This window comes from Fusarium pseudograminearum, chromosome 3 (genome assembly GCF_000303195.2).
Source record: "Fusarium pseudograminearum CS3096 chromosome 3, whole genome shotgun sequence".
In the NCBI taxonomy this organism is placed as follows: domain Eukaryota; kingdom Fungi; phylum Ascomycota; class Sordariomycetes; order Hypocreales; family Nectriaceae; genus Fusarium; species Fusarium pseudograminearum.
The window spans coordinates 5,415,765-5,438,057 of NC_031953.1; the positions used below are offsets into that span (position 1 = coordinate 5,415,765).

Below are 22,293 nucleotides of genomic sequence, written 5' to 3' on the forward strand. Positions count from 1 at the left end.
GGTACCACCTACTAAGGCTTCCACAGCGCAGATGCACTAGCCACAAGACTCCACCCGCTTGGAGAATATGTACCTGATACTTGTGGATCAGTGGGTAAACATCATGCTTGGCAGAAATATGCATATAACAATGCTTATGCATTAGATGAGTCGTGTTTCCCTTGTACATTTCTCTCCAGACAAGCTGTCAAGTAGTGATTGACTGCCCATTTGGGATAGCTTCCGTTCTAACCTTACCGACGAGGGAACCAGTTTCAACACAAGCCGGAGGTGCCTCCATGCAACTATTCGTATCTTCCTGAGCCATATGGCATTGAGGCGCCGCAATCATGTTCTCATCTATTGCCAGCGCCCCGGCGAAACAATCAGTTGGCGAGACCATCGACGTGCTAAGTGGTCGTCTTAGTTCAGCAACTTTGTTGGAGGACCGAAGAGCGGCCATTCTAGGTCTCCGAAGCTTTGCTAAAGACTACCCAGCATCTGTAGCTTCGGGTGCCCTAAGAAGTCTGATTGGAAGCTTGAGCAAAGACGGCGAAGATGTCGACACGGTCAAGGTGGTCCTCGAAACATTATTAATGCTATTCAATCCCAATGAGGACAGTCCTGAGGCTTCAGAGGAGATTGCTCTTTGGCTCGCTGACGAGTTTACCCAACGTCAAGAGAACATCACATTACTACTCGATTTCCTCGATACCAACGATTTCTATTCTCGCCTTTATTCTCTCCAGTTACTCGCTGCTATTCTTTCAGCTCGAACAGAACGCACCGAGGAATGCATTTTCACTGCGCCCCTGGGAATACCACGATTGGTTTCTGTCCTTGACGACCAACGCGACGCTATACGTAACGAGGTTATCATTCTTCTAACATACCTCACGCCAACATCGATCGAAATACAGAAACTAGTCGCTTTTGAGAATGCCTTCGACAGACTATTCGCCATTATCGAAGCAGACGGTGCTTTGGCTGAGGGAGGGCGTACCGTTGAGGATTGTTTAATTCTTTTGGCAAATCTACTCCGATCAAACAGTTCGAACCAGTCACTCTTTCGAGAGTCAGGCTGCATAAACCGTCTTGCGGATTTGCTGGCGCGTGTCCTTAAACCTCAATCTGATGGGTCGGAGATTGCTTCATGGGCAACAGCACAACGCAATCGCAACGTGTATGCTTTTCTTGCTGTCATACGTCTTTTTGTTGTTCGAGGATCAGCAGGCACAAACCTGAATCAAGCGGCAATTTGGAAGCATGGTCTTACCTATCACGTTCTTCAGTTAGCCTTCAGCCATGAGGCTCAGACACAAATTAAAGCCGAGGTGCGACATTTTGATAGCCGGAGGGTGACCTCGTTAACGTGAGATATAGGCATTGATTACTTGCGGTGATATGATCTGTCAAAATGCGCCCATTCAAGAAGCGTTCGCTCAATTGACAGTCCTATCTCCTTTAAATAAGGATGGTGGAGCTGAGGGACAGACCAGTCAACAAGACAAAATCTTCGTTATTGACGGGTTGCTAGACCTCACACTTTGTTCACAGGACCTCCAAGAGTTCGACGTGCGATTTGCGGCAGCTGGATGCCTAGAGGCGTATTTTGCTAATCATTCGGCTGTCAAGTTGCATTTCCTTGGCAGAGCCATCGAAGGTCATCAATCTGGAGCCAATGAGCCCTCTAATATCTTAACAGTTCTTTTGCAGCCTTCAGCTGAAACTAGTGATCCATATCGACAGTGGTTTGCTGCCGTGATTGCGTTCCACCTGCTACACGAAAATCCAGAAGCCAAAGCAGTGGCTATGAGCCTCACGGAGGGTGATTCTGAGGATGGAGAGGAGGTCGTTACTGGCATACAAACCTTGACAGCACATGTAACATCAGGTCTTCGCCGTAACGATGACCCTCGCGTCTTAGCGGGGTACCTTATGCTTCTTCTAGGCTGGCTTTTCCAGGATCTCGATGCGGTTGACGATTTTCTTACGGAGGGGAGCAATGTACAGAGCTTGATTCAAGCTGTCTCGCAATCTCAAGCTACAAGCAGTGATGAAGTTGTTCAGGGGTTGTGCACCATGCTATTGGGCACTGCTTACGAGTTTAGCACTAAGGATTCACCAATCCCACGAGCAACCCTACTTGAGATTTTAACGTCTCGAATTGATCGAGATTTATACTTGAGTCGTTTAACTAGGCTTCGTAGCCACCCCCTCATACGCGACTTTGAGGTTTTACCTCAAAAGCTTGATGCCTCATCTCCTGGTCGACTACCAGACGTCTTCTTTGACCGAGCATTCGTTGAATTCTTCAAAGACAATTATAGTCAGATAGCACGCGCTATTGATAGGGAACCCGGCATGGAGATATCGGTCATCACTAACGGTGTTCAAAAGGGCGTCTCCAGGGAGCTGGTAGACTCTCTGAGGAGTCAAGTTGAGGAGAAGCAGAATGCCGTAAACAAAATACAAGAAGCATTGGCTGCGCTCCAGGGGCAGCTTGGCCAAGAGCAGGCTGACCATCGACATTCTCAAGAAACTGCCTTCACGGAGATGCAACGGTTGAAAGCAGCCAACGAGGGTCTGCAGAAAAGTCATAGCGATGAACTACGGTATGTCACTTGGTTATTGTTGTACTAAAGTCGACTAAGAATCTGTAGGAAACTTCAGACTCAGCTGGCTTCCAAAGAGAATGATCAACGGAAGCATATCGCCCAACTTCAGTCCCAATATTCGGCTAAAGAGAACGACCACCAGAAGCAAATTGCTCAACTACGGTCGCAACAAGCCGCACAGGACAGTAGTCACCAGAAGCAGCTCGAACAGGTTCGAAAAGCGGCCGAAGCTGAAGCGGAAAAGATCAGACGGCGGACAGATGCCGAAATAGCTGACCTTAAAGCCACCATCAGTCGTCTCGAGGTTGATTTGATGAAGGTGGGTAGTCTTGTCCTCGCAACTAATCGAGTTTGGGACAATCCCTCGCTGACGGTGTGACAAATGCAGTCTCAAAAGGAACACAACGTGCTTCAAACATTACGCAAGAAAGACCTGGATGAGCAAAGGGAACTCCGGGAGAAGGCCTTGAGCGATCTTCGTGAAAAGAAAGATAAAGAGATACAACACATCAAGACCAGAGCAGATGAGCAGGAGCAGGAGCACAAAAAGAACGTGGACGAACTTGGCAAGAAAAAGAATGCCGAGGTAGAAGCGCTGCAGCAACAGAGTAAGGATGACCTGGAACAGCAGAAATCAATGACCCTCAAGGCAGAGGAAAAGTGCCAGCATCTTGAGAAGCAGTTAAGTGGCGGAGATGCTGGAATGAAAGACATACAAGCCAGACTCGCAAAGGTAAGCGTTCAACGACTCCCTGTGACGACATGCAACGAAATTAACTCAATCTTCTTGCAGATGGAATCAGAGTTATCGGCAGCAAACAAAGCCAGGGATGCGGCTGAGAAGAATTTGTCTGAATTGAAAGAAGCAGCGAAGGCGAAATCTGACGTTGAAAAGCAGTTATCAGAGTCGAGGGAAGCTCGAGAAACGACACAGTCAGAACTGGATGATCTTCTGATGGTGTTTGGCGACTTGGAAGAGAAGATGACAAAGTACAAGGTAAGCTGGCAGCGGCGGGATATGTTACCATACGTGATGCAAGCGGCAAACTAACATTATCACAGGATCGCTTGATTGAGCTTGGTGAAACTGTATCAGATGGCGAAGACGACGATGAGGATGAGGACGACGACGAAGGAGAAGAAAATGGCTCCGATGCTGATGGGTCTGAAGATTCTGACAATGACGATGATGAGAAAGACGAAACGAAGGAGCAACCGAACCCTAAATCCAAAAAGTAACGGGTGGCTTCGTGAGTCTCGACAGATGGGATGCGATATACCACTTACAGACATATTAAAGCAAACGCCTCGCGGATTGCATCTGGCTGCTATCTTGACCCAAAAAAAAAATCCCCAACAGGGCATAGTCTCGTCCAATAGCAGTGATCCCACAAATACTTTCCTCTACTGCTGCTGCTGCTGCCCAGCTCCAACAAACCGGCCACTCCACTACTGATTCAAAAAATTATTCCTTTTTCAATATTTCTGCGGTCATTTGTTGTTGCAGTGAAAATGTCCGTTCACGATTCTGTTTCTGATGAGGCAGAATGGCTCGATTTGGAGTCGGATGAGGAGTCGACTCCTATCACATCCTTGTTCACTTCGCAAACTTTCTCCACGGTCGCTGCCATGCTTGAGGATAGCGTCAAGAACCACGGATACAACTTTGTTGAGGATGTGCAAAAACTCCAGCTAGATTTCCACGGTGCCGTCAAGCTGGTCAACTTTGTTCGTGATCATGTTAAGAGCGGATTGCCACTCCCCAAGGACATCACGGCCAAGGACCTGGAGGACGACAAATACCTTCGCCCGGTTCTAGAAAATGATGCTCTCATTTTCTCTCTTGACGAAGTCCTGGAAACCATCACCACTGATCAAGACAAGGATGGAATTCTTGCGGCGCGCAACAGAGAACTTGAGGAGGAGCTTGAGAAACTTAAAGATCAATTTGTCAATTATCGCCTGACGGTTCAAGAGACTCTTGACAAGCGATGGGGAGACGACACCGAGACAACTCCTATTGAGAAGAAGGACGACTCTGCTTACTATTTTGAGTCATATGCTGCCCACGGTATTTTCTTAGCGCCTCATTACAAATGATACTGTACTAACTTTTGGCCAAGAAATCCACGAGACTATGTTGAAGGACACAGTACGGACCGACGCGTACCGTGACTTCATTTACAACAATAAGCACATATTCAAGGACAAGGTTGTGCTTGATATCGGATGTGGCACTGGTAAGTTGATATTGTCAAACTCCGAAATACCAATATTGACAATCTTAATTCAGGAATTCTTAGCATGTTCGCCGCAAAGGCTGGTGCCAAGCAAGTGATTGCTGTTGACAAGTCGGACATTATTGTCAAGGCTAGAGAAAACATCTTTCACAACGGCCTATCCGACGTCATCACCACCCTAAAGGGTGCCATCGAGGATGTTAAGCTGCCTGTGGATCAGGTTGATATCATCGTCAGCGAGTGGATGGGCTACTGCCTACTCTACGAGGCCATGCTCCCCAGTGTCTTGTATGCTCGGGACCGATATCTCAAACCAGATGGCATCCTAGCACCAAGCTCTGCAACCATCTGGATCGCTCCTGTTGCAGATCAAGAATACATCTCAGACCACATCACATTCTGGAGAGATGTCTACGGATTTGACATGAAGACTATGCAGGAAGGCATCTATGAAGAAGCGAGGGTTGAGGCTATGCCGCAAAGCTCCCTTTGCGGTGAACCTTACCCCTTCAAAGTGCTTGACCTCCATACCATCAAGACCGAAGACCTTCAATTCACCGCCAAATGGGCATCCAACATTACCCGCGAGGTCGAGAACGTCGATGGTTTCCTCATTTGGTTTGACAACTTCTTCACCACAGCCCGAAGCGACCCGGTCCCCCCCGCTGAGACAACACCAGATACCTGGGACAAAAAGGATCAGGGTGGCGTCGCCTTCACAACCGGACCCTCTGGCATTGTCACTCACTGGAAGCAAGGCCTTCTGATCGCTCCTCCTGAGGCCAACCCGTCCAAGAAATGCCCCAAGAGCCTTTCAGGTGAAATTGTGTTTACAGCTGCTGACGACAATGCCCGAGCGCTGGTCCTCCGTGCGTCTTGGACCGATTCTGAAGGTGACTCCAGACAGCATTCATGGCAGCTAAAATAGGTGCCTCCTTGTCAGCTTGGTTGCGCACACATGAGTCCTTGGGGCGGGGGGTTTACCTTTCGTGTCGACTCTATCCATGCCACAATCATAGATGTGGTACATTCAAACCCTGCAGCAGAAGGTTCACAATACTCAGGAAGCCCTCGCCGAGAATGAAGCCCTGGCGATGTTAGTGAGGCTTTGTTTATGGGACCTAGTACGTACTGAGGCAAGGATGATAAGAGGTGTCTGCTTCCTTTGCGCAATATGGATCCAGTACCATGCGAACAGGCCACCTGCAGCCCTAGCCAGCGTGAACGATGGAACATTGTACATGCCTCGTTTTCATGTCAGCGATAGCCTAGCCTAATCATGCATCACGTATTGTTGACTCACCAACAGCGACGGCAATGCCGCCGGGTATCATAGGCCGCCACTTTTTACCAATAGCAAGTGTCCTGATGACAGTGGCGAAGGCAAATAAAACGGCAGCTCCGATGGCCCATTCCTTAGCGCGATATGGTAGCCCAGAGCCCGTGACAAGTCGTGCAGTGAAGATCCAGACGTAGGCAGTCGGTACCTGGAAGAGGTCGCCAGGAATTGTATAGACGCTGTAGACCAATCGTGTTAGAGCCTTTTCAAGCTAGTATAAGCAGTTTAAAGGGTGATATCTTACTTTGTATAAATACGGTAGATAAAAGCGCTCAGTATAGAACCTGCCGTTGCTCCTATGACTTGGCCCCAGAACTGGGCCTTTGGTGCAGCTCCCAGGAGGTGGCCAGTCTTGAGATCTTGCATAAGATCGCCAGCTTGTAAAGCACCGGCTTCAGACTGCCGCAAGTTAGTGAATGGCTCTCTAGCGACATCCGGCCATACTCACCACAGCACCAGCGATCAAGTTGATCAAAACGCTTGACTTGTGAGTTTGCGGAATAATAATTGCGAAGAACAACTGTGCAAGTTTGCTGATTCCGGACACAGGATTCAGATCCGTTTCACCTAGAGCTCTGACTCCCATGATACTTAGTACTAGAGCCATAAGAACAGCAATAGTCGTGGCATAGAGCGGTACGAGATCGCCAAATACCACGTGAATGGTAAATACACAAAGAGCGATCGATGCAAGAAGGCTAATTGCTACCATACGACCACCAATGCGCTGGTGTGGGGGAGCATCCTCATCCTCATCCTCTCCACCACGCGGCTCAGTGCGGTCCGCTGTGTCGGCAGGGAGAAGCGGCGAATAGACATGGCTTTGGGGTTTCCACAGGCCAGAGATGCCATGTTCATGTACTCGTTGTCGTAGAGAAAAGATAATGTTGGCAACCTTAGGGCTTGTAAAAACTCCGCGGAAACCCACGTAGGCCAGGCTTACAATAGCATCCGCCAACATTATAGCCAGCGAGATCCAGATGATCCATCCCTTGCTGCCATGTTCCCAATCATCAACATCGCCAGGTGCCCATCCACGGAACTTGGCAATAGGGCTAAGAATTCCCCAACCCACGATGGCACCAAGCAGCATATGCAGCGTTGTCTCGGTGCCCATGATGATTCCCTGGCCAATGTAGGCAAAGCTGGGGTTGAATGTCCACAGCCACATATGCGCGGCGGTTGAGCCAAATACGGGCAAATTACGGAGTATGGGGAAGAAGTAAGTAGCAAGCGTGTAAAGTCCAGAGCCACCAAAGCACAACAACAAGAGTTTGATGTTGGCTGCCCAGTCGCCTTTAGACGCCAAGTCGTCGTCGAGATCCTGCTGATGTTCTTGGTCTGTAGTAGCTGGCCCGATGGCAGCTGGCTGGGATGGTTCCTCCTTTGGAACAAGGCTAGCAAAACTACCTTTCGCAGCAGCGTCAAGTTCGTCTTTTGTAGACTGCCGGCCTCCGCCGTGCAAGACCGAGATCAAAACGGCGGTACTGAATCCACTAGGGAATTTGAGACGTTCTCGAATGATGACTTGCTTGCGCCTGGTTAATACAGTCAATGTTTTTAGTTCACTCAAAGCAAGAATGAGGGCTGGCTTACAAAGGGACAGCAAATACGACACCAAAGTAGCAAAGCCCCAATGACCAGACTATTAGCTGCCAAGTGCTTAGATTGATCGGGCCCTGCTCATCAGCAGCCAAAAGATAGTTCAGCGCTGGAATCTGTCCATCCGGTTAGAGCATGTCTCTCCACAAGAGCCTTGACGACCTACAACGCCAACAAACCCGCATCCGAGTGGCATGATGGCCATGCCACAAGCTACGCTCTGCAGCAGGACATTCTCGACTGGAGAAAAGGGAAACCTCAAGTGCGGAGCAAGCAGCTTGAAGATGCCGAAGCCCATGAGACTGGCTGGCATCGACATGATAGAGACCCATCCTGTCTGCAAGCCAAAATACATATTGGAGAAACAAATAATGGTTCCGACCGCTAGACCGGCCAGAACGCCTCGTAGGGTGAAGCTTTCCCCGGGGACTACGCGTGTCGCCATCTTTGATGTATAAAAAATATGTATAAAAAAGAGGTGATGGCGATGTTGAGAAACGCGTAGACAGCGTGTGACGTTCAGTGAGATCGGTAAGTGCTATTTACCTACTAATATAGGTAATAGATCGGCTTGGTTCCATGGGTTACCCATCCGTGGGGAGGCTGGGCTTCCCCACACTCCCAGACTCTTGGGCATCCTCGACTGTTGACAGGGTTTAAAGACAGCGAACGGAGTTGATAAATTGTCATTTATTAGATATATAATATACGTGATTTGAAGCATTTCTTTATCGAATACTCCATATCCGAAGCCGAAGCCCGATTGCCTAATGGCGAGTTGAACAATCCCATTTTCGCGTAATCTCCAGACTACTTGTTACCTAGCTAAATCAAAACCCAAAGCTATCCAGAAGGGACCCTGCATCTGGCTCCTCAAAAGTCGTTGGGGGCGCCTTGACCGTCTTCTTGTTCTCTCGATGTGACTCAAAGCGAAGAGTGGGTGACGGCAAGTCAGCAACTACCAGCGAGCTTCTCCTTCGAAGCAGCTTAAGGGGGTTGACCTCCCCACCAAGGCCACTTGGTCCTGGGGACTTCTGGAACTCCCAATTCCGTACTGTTTTGTAGTTAGCGCATGAACATTCAATCAGCAACCCTCCAGCCTTTAACGTACCTATATCCAACCCGAGGAGATCACAACCCATTCGGTCGTACAGCTTTGCACTGTGCAGCACAAACTCCCACTCGACTTTCGGGGTAATCTTAGAGGCTCCTCTTAAAGTCTGCAACGTTTGGTGACGCAAGTGAGAGTAGAGTACGACCAAAGCAGGGTCGTCAGTAAGGTACAGCCGAGACTTGATGTCGGGAGAGCAAGGTGTTTCCAGGAGGGTGTAAACCGGAGTCTGCAGGCCAGTGTCAGTTTTCGATCTCTTACATCATGAGTCTCCCAAATACTTAAACGTACAATGAGTGCTCGTACAGCAACATCCTTCCGGCCAAGCATCCAGAACGCCCACGCCGCCAGCCAGCGGTTGCCTTCTTGAGCTGCGAGTGGCAAAACTGTATCTTGGAGGAGTCGGCGCAGTACCGGTCCGTCATCACCTTCATATACCCGAGATATAGTTATAGCAAGTTGCATGTCTTTGAGTTGATTCAAGCAGACCTGAACGGCGTCATGGAGGTGGTCAGCAAGAAGGAAAAACGCAGCAGCATACTCTGTACACAAGTAGTCAGCTTCGACATCACCCAGTGCTTTCACCAAGGATCTTACCAAAACGTCTCCTACTAAGCAAAGCATAGGCGTTCTTCAGAGCCGCCGATCTCCATTTGGGATCTTCAAAGTTGTTTGCCAATAATCGTTGAGTCGCTGCCTGTTCTTTATTCCAGTTCGCCATTCTCCACAAGCCTTGAAGAATGGTCTTCTTGCGAAGGGCAAGGTAATATAAACTACAGTGAACTGGGTTCTTGACTTCGTTTTTCGTATATTCATTCCGGGCGATCAGCTCAAACTGGGCTTTCTATTAGATGTCAGCTTCTGTGGCAACTTTATGTCGAGTCGTTCCTCAATTACCAGCGCAGTTGAGTCGGTCAACCACATGAACAAGCCACTCTCACGGGCGTGCTCCCACAGCATGTTGCCATGGTTCTGTCGCGATACAAAGTCTACTAGAATGTCTTGGCTGTTGGAATGAAAGGCCCAATTGATTTCTCGCCATGACAGATGCATTTCATTTGTACGTCCTTTGCGGAGAGCATGTTGGCGGAACAGCAGCATAAATCGAGCCCCGTTTTCGTCCATCGAACGACGGTGACGTTCAACAAGCGATACACATTCGACAATGTCTGCTAGTTGAATTTGCTCGTGTCCAGAAAGTTGTGCAATGTTAGTCTTGACTAATTTTTCATTAATCGATACGGCAGTCTGCTCAGTGAAAACATCTTCATCATCGACGTCATCAGTCTGGTTTCCATTGAGATAGACGCCGTTGGACCTGTCACTGGCCAGTGTATGACTTTGCTAAGCTGCCTGTTAACACGTTGAATGATTGACAATGAAATGGAGAGACGACTCACCCCAGGCACATAGAACTCGGTTATATCCATCCCCAGGTAGTCATCCAGAGTCTCCCCTTCGATATGGTACTTTAACGTCTTATACAAGTTCACTAGGATGCGCCGCACAAGCTTGGCTTTTCCTGATAAAATGCATTGAATGAGAAACTGGGGGTGAAATACTGGCAAAGGGCCGTTGAACCGTTGAACAACCTGGAACAGGTCCAAGTTGCCGTCTTTACGTAAGGGAAGCCGCAGATCCGCCTTCGTCGACTCAGAGACCCCAACATGTCTGTCCTGTACAAACATTTGGTTACCTGCGCCAATAACCAAGTGGCCATCGCCCAACCAGGTTGAGTCGCCAATTGGGTGTGGTGTAAGTTCTCGAATGCTGATCTCGCGAATCTGAGCCCAAGCTGGGCCTTTGTTGAGATAGTCAAATCGCATTTGGGAAAGTAGGATAACTCGATAAGGGAAGCCGACGGCGAGGATCGATTGACCATCAGGCGTTGATGTCCAGTCCAAGTCTTGTATAATCTGGTGTTCTTGGAAGTTGTTTTCGTACTCAAGACGAGCACCGCCAATGTCCCAGATTGTAAGCTGCGATCGCGACATATTCACCAGAGCGGCCTTCTTCAAGGTACTTCCACTAACCAAGGCTGGCTGGGAAATACCCGTCTCTGTGGTGCATGTGGATAGCCATCCGACACTGCGCTGTTCAGGGTCAACTCGTGCAGTCCAGAAGTCCACGCGACCTGTATGAGTATAAGAAATGGCGACGTCGCGAGCAAAGATATCTAGAAATCCTGAGACAACAGGCTGAGAGCCAGCAGGATCTACTGGCAGAACGTATGCCAGGTTCTTTATGTCTTTTAGTTCGAAACGGCTCAGCTCTTCAAGACCTGCGCCCACTACTGTTTTTGGATCGTCAAAGTAACGAGGCAATTGAATCTCCCACACAATGCCTTGCCCTTCCGAGGTTATAGTTGCGATGTGGGCGACGGTATAATTCTTGACATCCGACCGAGGCAATATGATAAGGCAAAGTGGTTTTCCTGTAGCCTTGTAGTCACATTGGGCGAGGAGAGCAGCTCGGCGAGTCCTGCAATCCCAAAGCGAAATGGTTCCGTGGCGAAGGAATACCACGAACCGCCCCTTTCTCAACACGCATATTCGATGTATATGCCCCTTTTCTGGTATGACGCTCGCCCTTGTAAGAGCAAGGCCTGAGTTATCCTGGGGGGCCAATAGATGTTTCCAGACAATGCTCTCGCCATCTTGTGTGCGAGAGACTACTGCTCGACCGCTGTAGTTTCGCACAATCTTGGTGATGGAAGACGAATGACCAGACCAGATCGTCTGTAATGAGAGGCGCCGATCGTTTGTTGTGGGATCGAATAAATCGGCAACGCTTCCACTGAAGACACCTATCCGCCCATCAAATGCGTGCACCATGAAGTGAACCTTGCCACTTTCTTTGTCGCAATACGTCTGGATTTCGGTATGTGGGGTCTCATGAGCTGGTAGAAATTTACCAAGAAGTTCAAAATGAACGTCGGTAACTTGGGCCACCTTGAAGAGAGTTGGCGAGCTCGCAGTGGTGCTACCAACGTTCTCCAGGGCCCAGGCTGACATAATTCCTTTTCCATCGAAGGCTATACAGACCTCTGGGTTTTTGGTTGCGATTGCGACCAGGTGGTCGAGAGCGACAGGGTCGTCAGTGTTCAAGTCGTCAGACATTCGCGCCTGCACAGCTTGTTCAACGGAAGCTGTGAAATCTCTTCCGTCGAGAACTAGAGCAAAGCGCATGTCAACCCCTTCTGGGTTTTCTTGCGACGGCGCAGAAACATCAACCTGACCCCATAGCTGCCAGTGCTTCCCATCAGGCGTGTCGGTCGGCGTCCACACGCGGATGCATTTATCAAGGCATACGGTGTACAAGACGTTATCCGAGGCCTGTTCTACGTGAAATGGCCTGCGCCACCTCACCGATGTTATAATGTTCGGGTGTCGAAGATATGTGAGATCGAAGCGAACTTCGTCGGCACCAAAATTGAGCCTGCGCCAGACCTTGATTAAGTGATCATGATGGCCCGTCGAAGCGATGTATCTCGAGTCGTATGATAGTATGGCATATTTGGCGATGCTCGGCAGCTCTTTCTGCCAGAGACACCTCGGCTCGGTCTTGGTATCGAATAGGGATAGGCATTGAGTGGCCACCAGAAGCTCCTCGGAGCTACCCCAGGATAATGTGCACGGCGTTTCGTCGGGGTTGGGGAAGGGAATGTCGAAAGTCGCTTGAAGAGCCCACTAATGTATCTGTAAGCTCATGCTTGAGTGCTGGCGATTGGGTCTGCAGGGGCAAACCTTCAATGTGTCCTCGCGCGATCCAAGTGGTTTGTACACGCGAACTTGGGTCAGCGTGCAGGTAGCAATCTTGCCTGTCGCCTCATCAAATGTGATGGCTTCTAGGGTTTGTTCTCCCTCGTCATAGACTGTCTGCAGAATTCCATGGCATCCTTCCAATATTGTAAAAGCACTACCTGTAATGTATACCTACGCGATACACCCTCGTCAGTCGAGTTCAAAGCTCGCAAGTATTGGTTGGGTTGGTTCTGTACTGACGTTGATGTGTCGGGAGTCCCAGTAACCCGAGGCTAGCCCTTGGAGCCTCGAGCGCGGGTTTCCCGGCAAGACGGCCTTCATGCTATCAAGGAGCACAATTTGCGCGCATTTCTCGAGGAGTACGACGGCGCTATGCTCAAGCGCAAAGGATGAATGTTGGAGTAGATACTTGATAGCTTCGGCGCAGGGAAGCTTAGTACCTAACGACCGCCGAATCCACACAATAAACGTATGGATTCCAGGAACGATTAGATAGCCAGAGGTGACGTGACCCCTTAGACCCCCTCCCCTATAAGACATAGAACCCACTCCAGCCCCATCCACAGGAGCTCATGACGGCAAGCGAGTGCCACCCTAGAGGAACTCTTATGATGGAATGAATCTCTTAGTTTTTGTAGTACTGTACGTACTAGGGAAGCTCATAATAAGTCAAGCTCCCATTCGAAGCTTATCTTATTTTGTTATTCTTTTTCTTGCAAACACAACAATAGAAAGCCAGCTGTTGACTTTGCTACTTAGGTACAGTTTACATGGAGACTACACACTACCTGCCCTCGGGACAAGAGGAAAGTCAGTTTGGATCTACCAGAGACACATGCCTACATATTTGTCCAGAACTTGTATCACCACAGACATGTATTTTGCTAACTGACACTTCATAAACACCAAAGTTCGAGCTCAAGAACTAATAATCCAATAAAAACTATTGCTTGTCCAACACCATCGGCATAGCGCCGTTATGCATTCGCTTGAAACTAACAGAAAGGGGTATCCTTTTTTATCAAACAAGTCATCCAACGTAAAATAAACACATCCAGATCATCCTTGGCCAAACAACTGCTCCTCCCAACTGCAATAGCCTTCTCCACACACCTGCATTGTCTTCCATGTATGTATGTATGTATACGAGTAACTCTTTTGCACTATCGACTTGCACCTGTACGGCCACGAAATTGGTCGCTATGTGATACTCCAAGTGGACGAGTTTGTGGTGTAGCCGAAAATGTTCTCGGCGACTGAATGCGCACCGACCTTCTCGCTGGCGTAAATTTTGCGGGTTGCGACGGGCGCGCCGACTGCATGTCGAATGGCCTTGCACCGACAGACTTACTGCTCACGCCTGGAAGATTTGGCTCTGGCGAAGAGGGTTGAGGCCCAATGGTACGTCCATTCAAAGGCTTAGATCCGAAAGATTTCCTTGAAGTGAGTGGCTGCTGCGAAAGCTGGAACTGGCTGAGGTCTGCAGACTCGGAATTTTCGCCTGCTTTGGACAGCCCTGGCACCGATTGAGACGTTTCAAATTGTGGCATTCGCGAACGTCTTGGTGTTCCTCTGACTACAAAACCGTGGTCGGATGCGTTGCCTCGTCCTCGCGCACCACGCTCTAAATGCGAAGGTACTGGCGCCATGGGGGTTGTCGATGGCAAAGACGAGAACTGAGAAGGACCTCTCGAGGCAGGCCTCAGGGATGGTGATGCTGGTAGTTCTACATCATCTTCATCACCAGCAAGCGAGAAGGCCTCGTCGTTTTCATCAGCCTCTCTGAGTGGCGCCATTGATCCTGGCGGCATCATCGTCGACATGGAGAACGGCTGGCCAGTCCATCGAGTGGGTGTTTCAAGTGGTGTACTGAGGTAATCATAAGCTCGATCATTGCGATTAGCCATGGAACGCCTTCCCGAAGTCATCCTCCAGCCACTGCGCGGCCACGCAGTAGGTAACGAGTTTGGATACGGGCGAGTCTCGGGTACAGTGGTGCGGATTCTGTCGTCCCGCTGCTTCCAATACTGCAGGACTCGGTTGCGTCTCTCACGTTCGTGCTTCTTTTGAACCTCCAACGCTGTGTGGGCTTGCCCGCTCTGTTGCAACGATGCAATCGACCAAGATTTGAGGGACTGCCGTTGTTTGTCAGATGCCCAAAGTTGCCAGGCTTCGGTGTCTTGTTGCTCGAGGTCTCTGGCGTATGCCGTCCAGGTTTCTAACCACTCATGCGCACGATGAAGCTGTGACGCCTGCATGTGCCGCTGGTCCATATCCGCCTGGTTTATCCATGTATCCACTACCAACGTCAGTTGATGCGATACCTTCCGAGCTAGCAACTCCTGTGCCATGTCGCTTTCAACTCGGTCCTCCGCAGCCAAAGATTTCCATTTATCAATGGCATTGAAGCAATTCCGCTTCTTCCTGGCAGATGATACCTGCGTGTATCGTGCCATTAGATATCTCTTAATATGCTGTTTGTCTTGGTCTCTACGATTCCTTATCGTTCGATCGAAGACTCGCAACACTGTAGTTGCTCCAAGATATAGACGAGCTCGGGCCTCCAAGTGTACCATCTGGGAAGAATCATAATGAAGTCTTCTGAAGTTTCTTAGAACCTTGGCCTTGGTCTGCTCCTCATAGTATTCTTCTGTTCTCCTCACCATGTCTCTGTCGTGTTCCGCACACTGAAGCCATCGATCGAATGCCCGCCCAACCTGAAGATATTCGCGTCTCCATTGAAAGGCTTGAGCTCTAGCTCTGAGGTTCCACTGGTCAAAAGTAAAATTGACCTTCTTGGCCATAAGTCGCTGGCGATAATCAACTGCCCTTCGTTTAGTTTCGGCTTGATCCCACCATTCTCGTAGGTAGGTAAAAGAATACTGAATCTCTCCGATACGTCGAGAAGTAACTGACAGACGGGTTTCTCTTTGTTTATGCCCCTGCCATTGGTGAATGGCATCCACTCGAAGTCGCAGACCTGATTGGATTCTTATAGCTTGTTGAAGAGCCTCGTCATGAGAAGCCTTCGACAACCACTTTGAGACCGCCCCGGATCTGCTACGCGAAGCTGTCATTTGGCAGCCCAAATGCTTGAGGCGATGGCAATGCCAGCAATCGAGAACACGCTGAATTTTACCAAGCTCGTAAGCCCGAGCAGTCGTTCGTGCAATCTCTTGGAGGTTCCTGTCCTTTATGACGGCCCGTTGCCACTTTTTTACAATGACAGCTGTCCTCATATCATCAATGGTGGGTTCCCGAAGCGCAGGGGCTTGACTCCAAGATCGAAAGTAGCGAAAGCGTATCATATGTCGTCTTGCGACAGCATCTCGTTCAAGACGACGCGCAGTACGATCGGCCCAGTGATTGAAAACCTTGCTCGCTAGGTAAATTTCACGAGCTCTGCTGGCCCGTTTGAGAAGTCGGTTGTGTTCTTTTTCAGACTCAATCTGCTGCTCGGGTGTCAAAAGATCGTCCTCGGCCGCTGCTTGCTGCATCGGCGGGTCTTCCTGGTATTCTTGGTGTGCAGAATGATGAGTAATTGTGCCCTCGTTATGATTTGCTGTGCTGTGCTGGGCCACTACCGTAGGGGAATGCACCTCTTGTGCATCGTGTATACTATCGGATGGTGCCTCTTCAATTTCATCTGGCCTGTTAGAGCCCTCCCTGGGACTTTGCGGCACTTCATCGTCATGGAGCGGGTGTTCTTCATCATGCACAACTTGCGGTGTATGGTCTCGAATCAGAGACGCCGTTGATCGGATCGCATTGCTAAGGACCGCAAGAGGCTGATGCATGAACGATTGAGTAGACACTGGCTTTGTTTGTATATCGGTCGGTTCCTTCACAGAAGGTTGACTATGCGGCTCAATACCATTCACCTGCACTGACGTCGCGGTTCCGTTTGCAGTCACTTCGGGCTTCCCATCATGGGAATAGGCCTCAAAGTTCCTGACATCGGTAGATGCTTCCTCGGGTATGCTTGGAAATGAAGGTATCCGTTGCGCGGGCTGCGCTCGGCGGTTTGCAACCAAAGAACGCCAGCGGTTCATAGCCGATGATACAACAGCCTTTCGCATTTCCTCATATTGGCCATCCTCCTCATCGGTTTCAGAGAAATCTTGTTCATGTTCATGTTCATGTTCATGTTCATCTTGTTGGTGATACGGTGATCTTGGCGGCGGCGATGGTGAAGGCGAGGGAAGCGGAGAAGACGAGAGCAGTGGCTGAGGGGCTTCCACTTCGGCGGTAACATATCCGTTTTGCTGGTTATCCTGTTGGTTCTCTTTCTGTTGTATTGATGCATTACTTTGACGACTTGTTGAGGATGCTGCTGGGGACTGGGAGGTTGAGGTCCGAACCGAAACCGTCGTATTATCACCAAACTCCAACACAATGCCCATTCGGTTCAGGATGGATTGAAACTTATCAAGCAAGCTGCCTTCGCCTTGCTCACCTCCAACGCGGAAGACGAAAGTCGACAAGTGATGATCTGAATCTGGATCGATTCCATACGTGGGGAGTATGGCATCGTATGCCTTGAACAACGCAGCCGCTGGTAGAGGTTTGGGTTCGGGCGCCGAGTCGAGCAACTCCTGGGCAGCGACAACTACCGCGTGCAATGTAGCTATGTCTGATCTGGTTAACGCCATGCTATAGCTGCGTTGTGAGGGTGATACGGACCTTCGTTGGAGTAGTATGGGTCCTGGCTTGGTGCCCGACTGGCATTACTTGATCGGCCATCGTCTGATGGCGAGACCGCTCTATGCGCAGCCGGTGACATCGACGCAGCCGGTGAAGTCGCATTTGAGACCGGGTTTGAGAAGTCTGAGGGCATGAGCAGAGGAAGTTTGGCGAGTTGCCCACGTCGGTCATTGGCCCATAGTCAATAAGGCGCAGTTTTTTGCTTTGATGTTTGATGGCAATTAAGCTATCGCGGACTGTTGAAAGAGGTACCTAGTATAATGAGTTACTTGAAAGCGCGTTAGAAGAATCACGCGATTGAAGGAATTCGGGTAGAGAATAAAACACGAGCGATGCTTGTAGTGCAGTCAAAGTAAGTGCACCCTTGATCTCTTAGGAGGGGGTCGGTATCCAAACAAAGCGCAATGCGAGGTTCAAGAAAAACATACGCGGTCGCGATGCAGTCCGAGATCCTTGCCAAGAGCTTTGACGTGTAAAGTGGGTGTGGCTGGTGCCCGACTTGCCGACACAGTCCTTGTGGGGGCTCCCTTGCTTGAATGACAGACATACTCCGCTGTGTGAGCCAGCGACTGATACACAACAGATTTGAGCACCTCGTCACCACTTAATTTTCCCCGGCTCCAACATTAGTAGCCAGCACCGACCTCACGCATACTCAGGCCTTTGGAAATTCACCATGAACCAGCAAAGGACTCGCCCTATCCAAAAGTTTGCCAAAGCAGTCTCACAATGCTCTGTAGAGGTATGCGGCTCTTCACTTGTCTCTACTAATCTTGCCACTAACCAACCTGTCAATAGGCCACGTCTTATGGCAAATGCATTGTTGCTGACTATAACGCTGTACACAAAGACAAGTGTGTTAAGGAGTTTATGAGGCTTAAAGACTGTTATTTGGTAAGATGCCTCAATCTTGAAAGAGCGTATATCCTGACCTTCTTCAGGCAGCATCAAAGAAATCATAGCTTGCTTTTACGGGTAGCTGTCATAAATATTGAACACTGTCATAATTGGTCCCCGGTTTTTTTTTGTCTTCTCTAATCTGCAAGGTTCTAAATCCTCAAAATTTACAGCTTGAGTAATCTCAAAATGAATGTTGCTTGTTGGACTTCTTGCTCCTCTTCTGCGATGAGACCCTCGGTTTGAGTTTCAGCGCTTGCCTCCTCGAGAGGTCGACGCAAGGCCTTTTCAAAAGCAGGAGTCTGCGACTTGAAAGCACCTGACAAGCCCACATCCTCAGGGTCAGCAACAACTCTGTATTCCATCTTGATGTCGTCTGTGGGCACGAGTCCTGCCTTCTTTCGAAGTCGCTGCACACGGTTGATGATCTCACGACCAAGACCCTCCGCTACCAGCTCCGGGTGGATCTCTGTGTCGAGGATGGTGAGCACTTCGCTATCCGTGTTGGTCTCAAAGTTCTTTGAGGAGTCGTCCTCCTTGACGCCTCGGCGCACAACGAGGTCACCCTCTTCCAGGCGAATGCCATCGACATCGATGTGCTTGTCTTGGAGATATCCCTTCACCTGGTCACTGGTAAGAAGAGGCAGACCCTTCTTGACGCGGGCCATGTCCTTTTTGAGCTTCTTTCCGAGTACAGGCCAGTCTGCGGTGACACTGTACTGCACGTTGTACTTGGATTCATCGCTAGAAAGCACAAGATCTTGTACATTAAGCTCCTCGCTGATATAATTCTTCAACGACTTGACATCTTCCAGGTACTGGGAGTCAGAGTGAAGCACCACGAGGGTCTTCAGCGGTTGTTTGAGACCAATGGTACGGCGTTCACGCGACACACGAGCAAGCTCGATGACACGCTGCATACGACCGACACGTCTCTCTACCTCCTCATCAAACAACTCTTGACGCACATCGGGGAATGGTAGGAAATGAACACTACGGGAGTCATCGCCTTGGAGTTCCTTGGGGATGTGAGGCAAGAGCTTGAGGTAAATGTTGTCCGTGAGGAAAGGTGTAAAGGGAGCTAGACCACGACACAGAGTGAAAAGCACCTCGAATAGAGCATTCAAGGCGTGCAGAGTGTCATCAAGTCCATTCTCTCCCTTAAGTCGCTTTCGGTTGAATCGGATGTACCAGTTTGTCGTGTTGTCAATAAGACCCAAAAGTCGAGGAACAACCTAAAGAAGAGTCAGTATGAGCTCACCAGATTCCAATACGCAGGGGTTTATGTCTTTACCGTGTACAATCTGTAGGCTGCATAAAGTTAGCTTCGTTCAGAAACAGTAAAAAGGACACAGTAGATGGAGCCTATAGGAAGTAATAAGAATGTGGGGTTCGCGACTTACCCTCCATCTCTTGGTTGACAAATGCCAATAGTGACTGGCAAGATGCCAAAATCCACCTGTCCATGACGTTGGTGTTTGTGGCCTCCAATTTGGGATCCCAGACAAAGTCGACATTCTCGACCTTCTTGAGCAAAGCAACCTGACCCTCAAAGAATTTGTAACTGTTCCAGAGAGGAAGGAGGACCTTCTGGACAACCTCCTTGACTCCGGACTCCTTGAATCGCAGTGGCTCGGCTCGCACAACAGGCGAGTTAATAAGGTAGAGTCGAAGAGCATCAGATCCATATTTGGACATGATGATAGAAGGATCAGGGTAGTTCTTGAGTCGCTTCGACATCTTCTTGCCATCCTCTGCAAGCACAATTCCGTTGACCACGCAGTTCTTGAATGGTGATTTGCCGAACAGATGAGTACCCAGAACTGTAAGGGTATAGAACCAGCCACGGGTCTGGTCCAAACCTTCTGCAATGAAGTTTCCAGGGAACGACTGTTCGAACTTTTCCACGTTTTCAAAGGGGTAGTGTTGACTGGCGTATGGCATGCTTCCAGATTCGAACCAGCAGTCAAACACCTCCTCAATACGCTTCAGTTGACCTTTGCCCATTTTACTAGGGATTGTGATGTGATCAACCTTGTCACGGTGAAGGTCAGTGAGATCGCCCTCGTAGCCACTTAGGTCACGGAGCTCTTGAACGCTTCCTACACAGACTCTCTCTTCAAGATCCTCGCTGACCCACAGAGGGATAGGTGTGCCCCAGTATCGGTTTCGGCTGACGTTCCAGTCGCGAGCATTGGCGATCCAGCTGGCGAAACGCTTCTCCTTGACAAATGATGGAACCCAACGAGTTTCTTTAATGTTCTTGAGCATGTCGGGAATGATGTCGGGGATGCGGATGAACCAGGAAGGAACAGCCCTGTAGATTAGGGGGGTGTCTGAGCGAGGACACATGGGGTAAGAATGCTTAAGTTGAGACTCGTTGGCGATGCGACCGGCGTTCTTCAAGTATTTGATGATGTGCTTATCAGCTTCCTTGACATGCATACCCTTGAAGTCGGAAACTCGGTCAGTGAAGTGGCCGGTGTCATTGACGGGGTCAGGAGGTGATCGGTTCTCAGTAACGATGCCTGCGGCGACGGCGACATTGTAATCGTCCTCACCGAATGCTGGAGCTTGGTGGACAATTCCCACACCACTGTCGTCAGTAACATAGGTGGCGTTCAGAACCTTAAAGGCAACATCCTTGAACTCGTCGTAGAAGTAGTTGAATGGAGGCGTGTACTTCCATCCCAACATGTCCTTGCCGAGAATCTTCTCCACAATCTTGAACTTAGCTTTCTTGGGGTCCTTGTATAAAGTTCCAAGGAGCTTTTCGAGTAGGATGTATGTCTTTCCGCTCTTCTCATCCAGGATCTTGACGTACTCGAAATCGGGGTGCGCTGCAAGTCCGAGATGCGATGGCAGCGTCCAGGGAGTAGTTGTCCAAGCAAGCAGGTTGACATCGGGTTCATCAACAAGAGGGAATGTAACGACGACCGCGGGATCAGTCACGTCTTGGTAGTTCTGGTTGGCCTCGAAGTTACTCAAAGCAGTGGTGAGGACAGTAGAGTAGGGCATAACTCGGTGGCCCTGGTAAACTTGGTCCTTGTCAAACAATTGCTTGAAAACCCACCATTCGGACTCCATGAAGCTAGGGTCCATGGTCTGTAGTGATGCGTTTTAGTGACCTGGTACAATACAAATAGTTGTGGGCTTCTTCACCTTGTAATCATTGTCGAAGTCAATCCAGCGACCCAGCCGTTCGACGGTTACTCGCCATTCTTTGGCATAGCGCATAACAATAGAACGACACTCCTCGTTGTACTTGGCAATACCGAGTTCCATGACAGCAGCCTTTCCGGATATTCCAAGCTTCTTGTCAATTTCGTGCTCGATAGGGAGGCCGTGGGTATCCCAACCAAAGCGACGCTCGACATGGAAGCCCTTCATGGACCAGTATCGGGGGATGACATCCTTGATGGTGGAAGTGAGAAGATGTCCGTAATGAGGGAGGCCGGTCGCGAAAGGAGGTCCGTCGTAGAAAGTGTAGCGAGGCCGACCTTCAGATAGTTCTACCTATAGTGATGACTTGAGTCAGGGGAATCATTCGATAGAGTCTGCACAGGGCAGTCACTCGGGAAACGAACCTGTCGGAGGAAAGCATCGATCTCACGCCATCTTTGGAGGACAACCTCTTCTTCCTTGGGAAAGTCGATGGACATGGTGACTGACGGTTTGACTACAAGTGAGCGAGGGTTGAGTCAGTTCAGGACATGCTTCATAACGGCAAGTTGGGGGGAGCTCAGGATGAAGTAAAGGGTTCGTCGTTGGTATTAAAGGGATCTTGGAGCTACTCACCGTTTGAAAAGTCTCGCCTGGCAGTCTGGTCAGCGCACGGAAGACCTTGATAATGTGTGCCAAGCGACAATGTAAATCGTCGATGGAGGGGCAGGTTTAAGAAAAAGGTGCCTTGCGATGGTGGGTGAGTCAAGAGGACGGGCAGAAAGTGGGGTGAAATATGTGCCCCGCGTCAGACTACGGCGCACGGAATGGAGGGGTCCTTGTCGGCCGACTTTCGGGCTCGAGGGTTCTAGGGAAT

General features: G+C 49.6%; 6 protein-coding genes across 6 annotated transcripts, besides 1 other annotated feature; 3 read left to right on the plus strand and 3 right to left on the minus strand.

The window, feature by feature from the left end:
- Window positions 1–329: 329 nt before the first annotated feature.
- Window positions 330–3,836, plus strand: FPSE_01289 (uncharacterized protein; the record flags this gene model as incomplete). The annotated part of the gene is made up of 6 exons (XM_009254409.1): window positions 330–1,313; window positions 1,363–2,594; window positions 2,643–2,916; window positions 2,986–3,330; window positions 3,391–3,594; window positions 3,660–3,836. The coding sequence occupies 6 exons, from the start codon at window positions 330–332 to the stop codon at window positions 3,834–3,836; spliced, it is 3,216 nt and encodes a 1,071-aa protein (XP_009252684.1).
- Window positions 3,693–3,799: a microsatellite.
- A 273-nt stretch (window positions 3,837–4,109) lies between the features above and the next one.
- Window positions 4,110–5,765, plus strand: FPSE_01290 (uncharacterized protein; the record flags this gene model as incomplete). Its single annotated transcript, XM_009254410.1, has 3 exons — window positions 4,110–4,668; window positions 4,721–4,837; window positions 4,891–5,765. The coding sequence occupies 3 exons, from the start codon at window positions 4,110–4,112 to the stop codon at window positions 5,763–5,765; spliced, it is 1,551 nt and encodes a 516-aa protein (XP_009252685.1).
- A 340-nt stretch (window positions 5,766–6,105) lies between these two features.
- Window positions 6,106–8,133, minus strand: FPSE_01291 (uncharacterized protein; the record flags this gene model as incomplete). The annotated part of the gene is made up of 6 exons (XM_009254411.1): window positions 6,106–6,110; window positions 6,141–6,355; window positions 6,421–6,575; window positions 6,625–7,714; window positions 7,773–7,894; window positions 7,945–8,133. 6 exons carry the CDS (start codon window positions 8,131–8,133, stop codon window positions 6,106–6,108), a joined length of 1,776 nt encoding a protein of 591 aa, XP_009252686.1.
- A 475-nt stretch (window positions 8,134–8,608) lies between these two features.
- On the minus strand, window positions 8,609–17,490 carry FPSE_01292 (uncharacterized protein; the record flags this gene model as incomplete). The annotated part of the gene is made up of 9 exons (XM_009254412.1): window positions 8,609–8,832; window positions 8,890–9,118; window positions 9,181–9,431; window positions 9,487–9,733; window positions 9,787–10,233; window positions 10,290–12,578; window positions 12,636–12,787; window positions 14,005–17,286; window positions 17,337–17,490. 9 exons carry the CDS (start codon window positions 17,488–17,490, stop codon window positions 8,609–8,611), a joined length of 7,275 nt encoding a protein of 2,424 aa, XP_009252687.1.
- A 543-nt stretch (window positions 17,491–18,033) lies between these two features.
- Window positions 18,034–18,319, plus strand: FPSE_01293 (uncharacterized protein; the record flags this gene model as incomplete). Its single annotated transcript, XM_009254413.1, has 3 exons — window positions 18,034–18,099; window positions 18,156–18,251; window positions 18,299–18,319. 3 exons carry the CDS (start codon window positions 18,034–18,036, stop codon window positions 18,317–18,319), a joined length of 183 nt encoding a protein of 60 aa, XP_009252688.1.
- A 102-nt stretch (window positions 18,320–18,421) lies between these two features.
- Window positions 18,422–21,916, minus strand: FPSE_01294 (uncharacterized protein; the record flags this gene model as incomplete). The annotated part of the gene is made up of 5 exons (XM_009254414.1): window positions 18,422–19,489; window positions 19,549–19,565; window positions 19,658–21,359; window positions 21,417–21,770; window positions 21,842–21,916. 5 exons carry the CDS (start codon window positions 21,914–21,916, stop codon window positions 18,422–18,424), a joined length of 3,216 nt encoding a protein of 1,071 aa, XP_009252689.1.
- Between the last annotated feature and the right edge of the window lie 377 nt (window positions 21,917–22,293).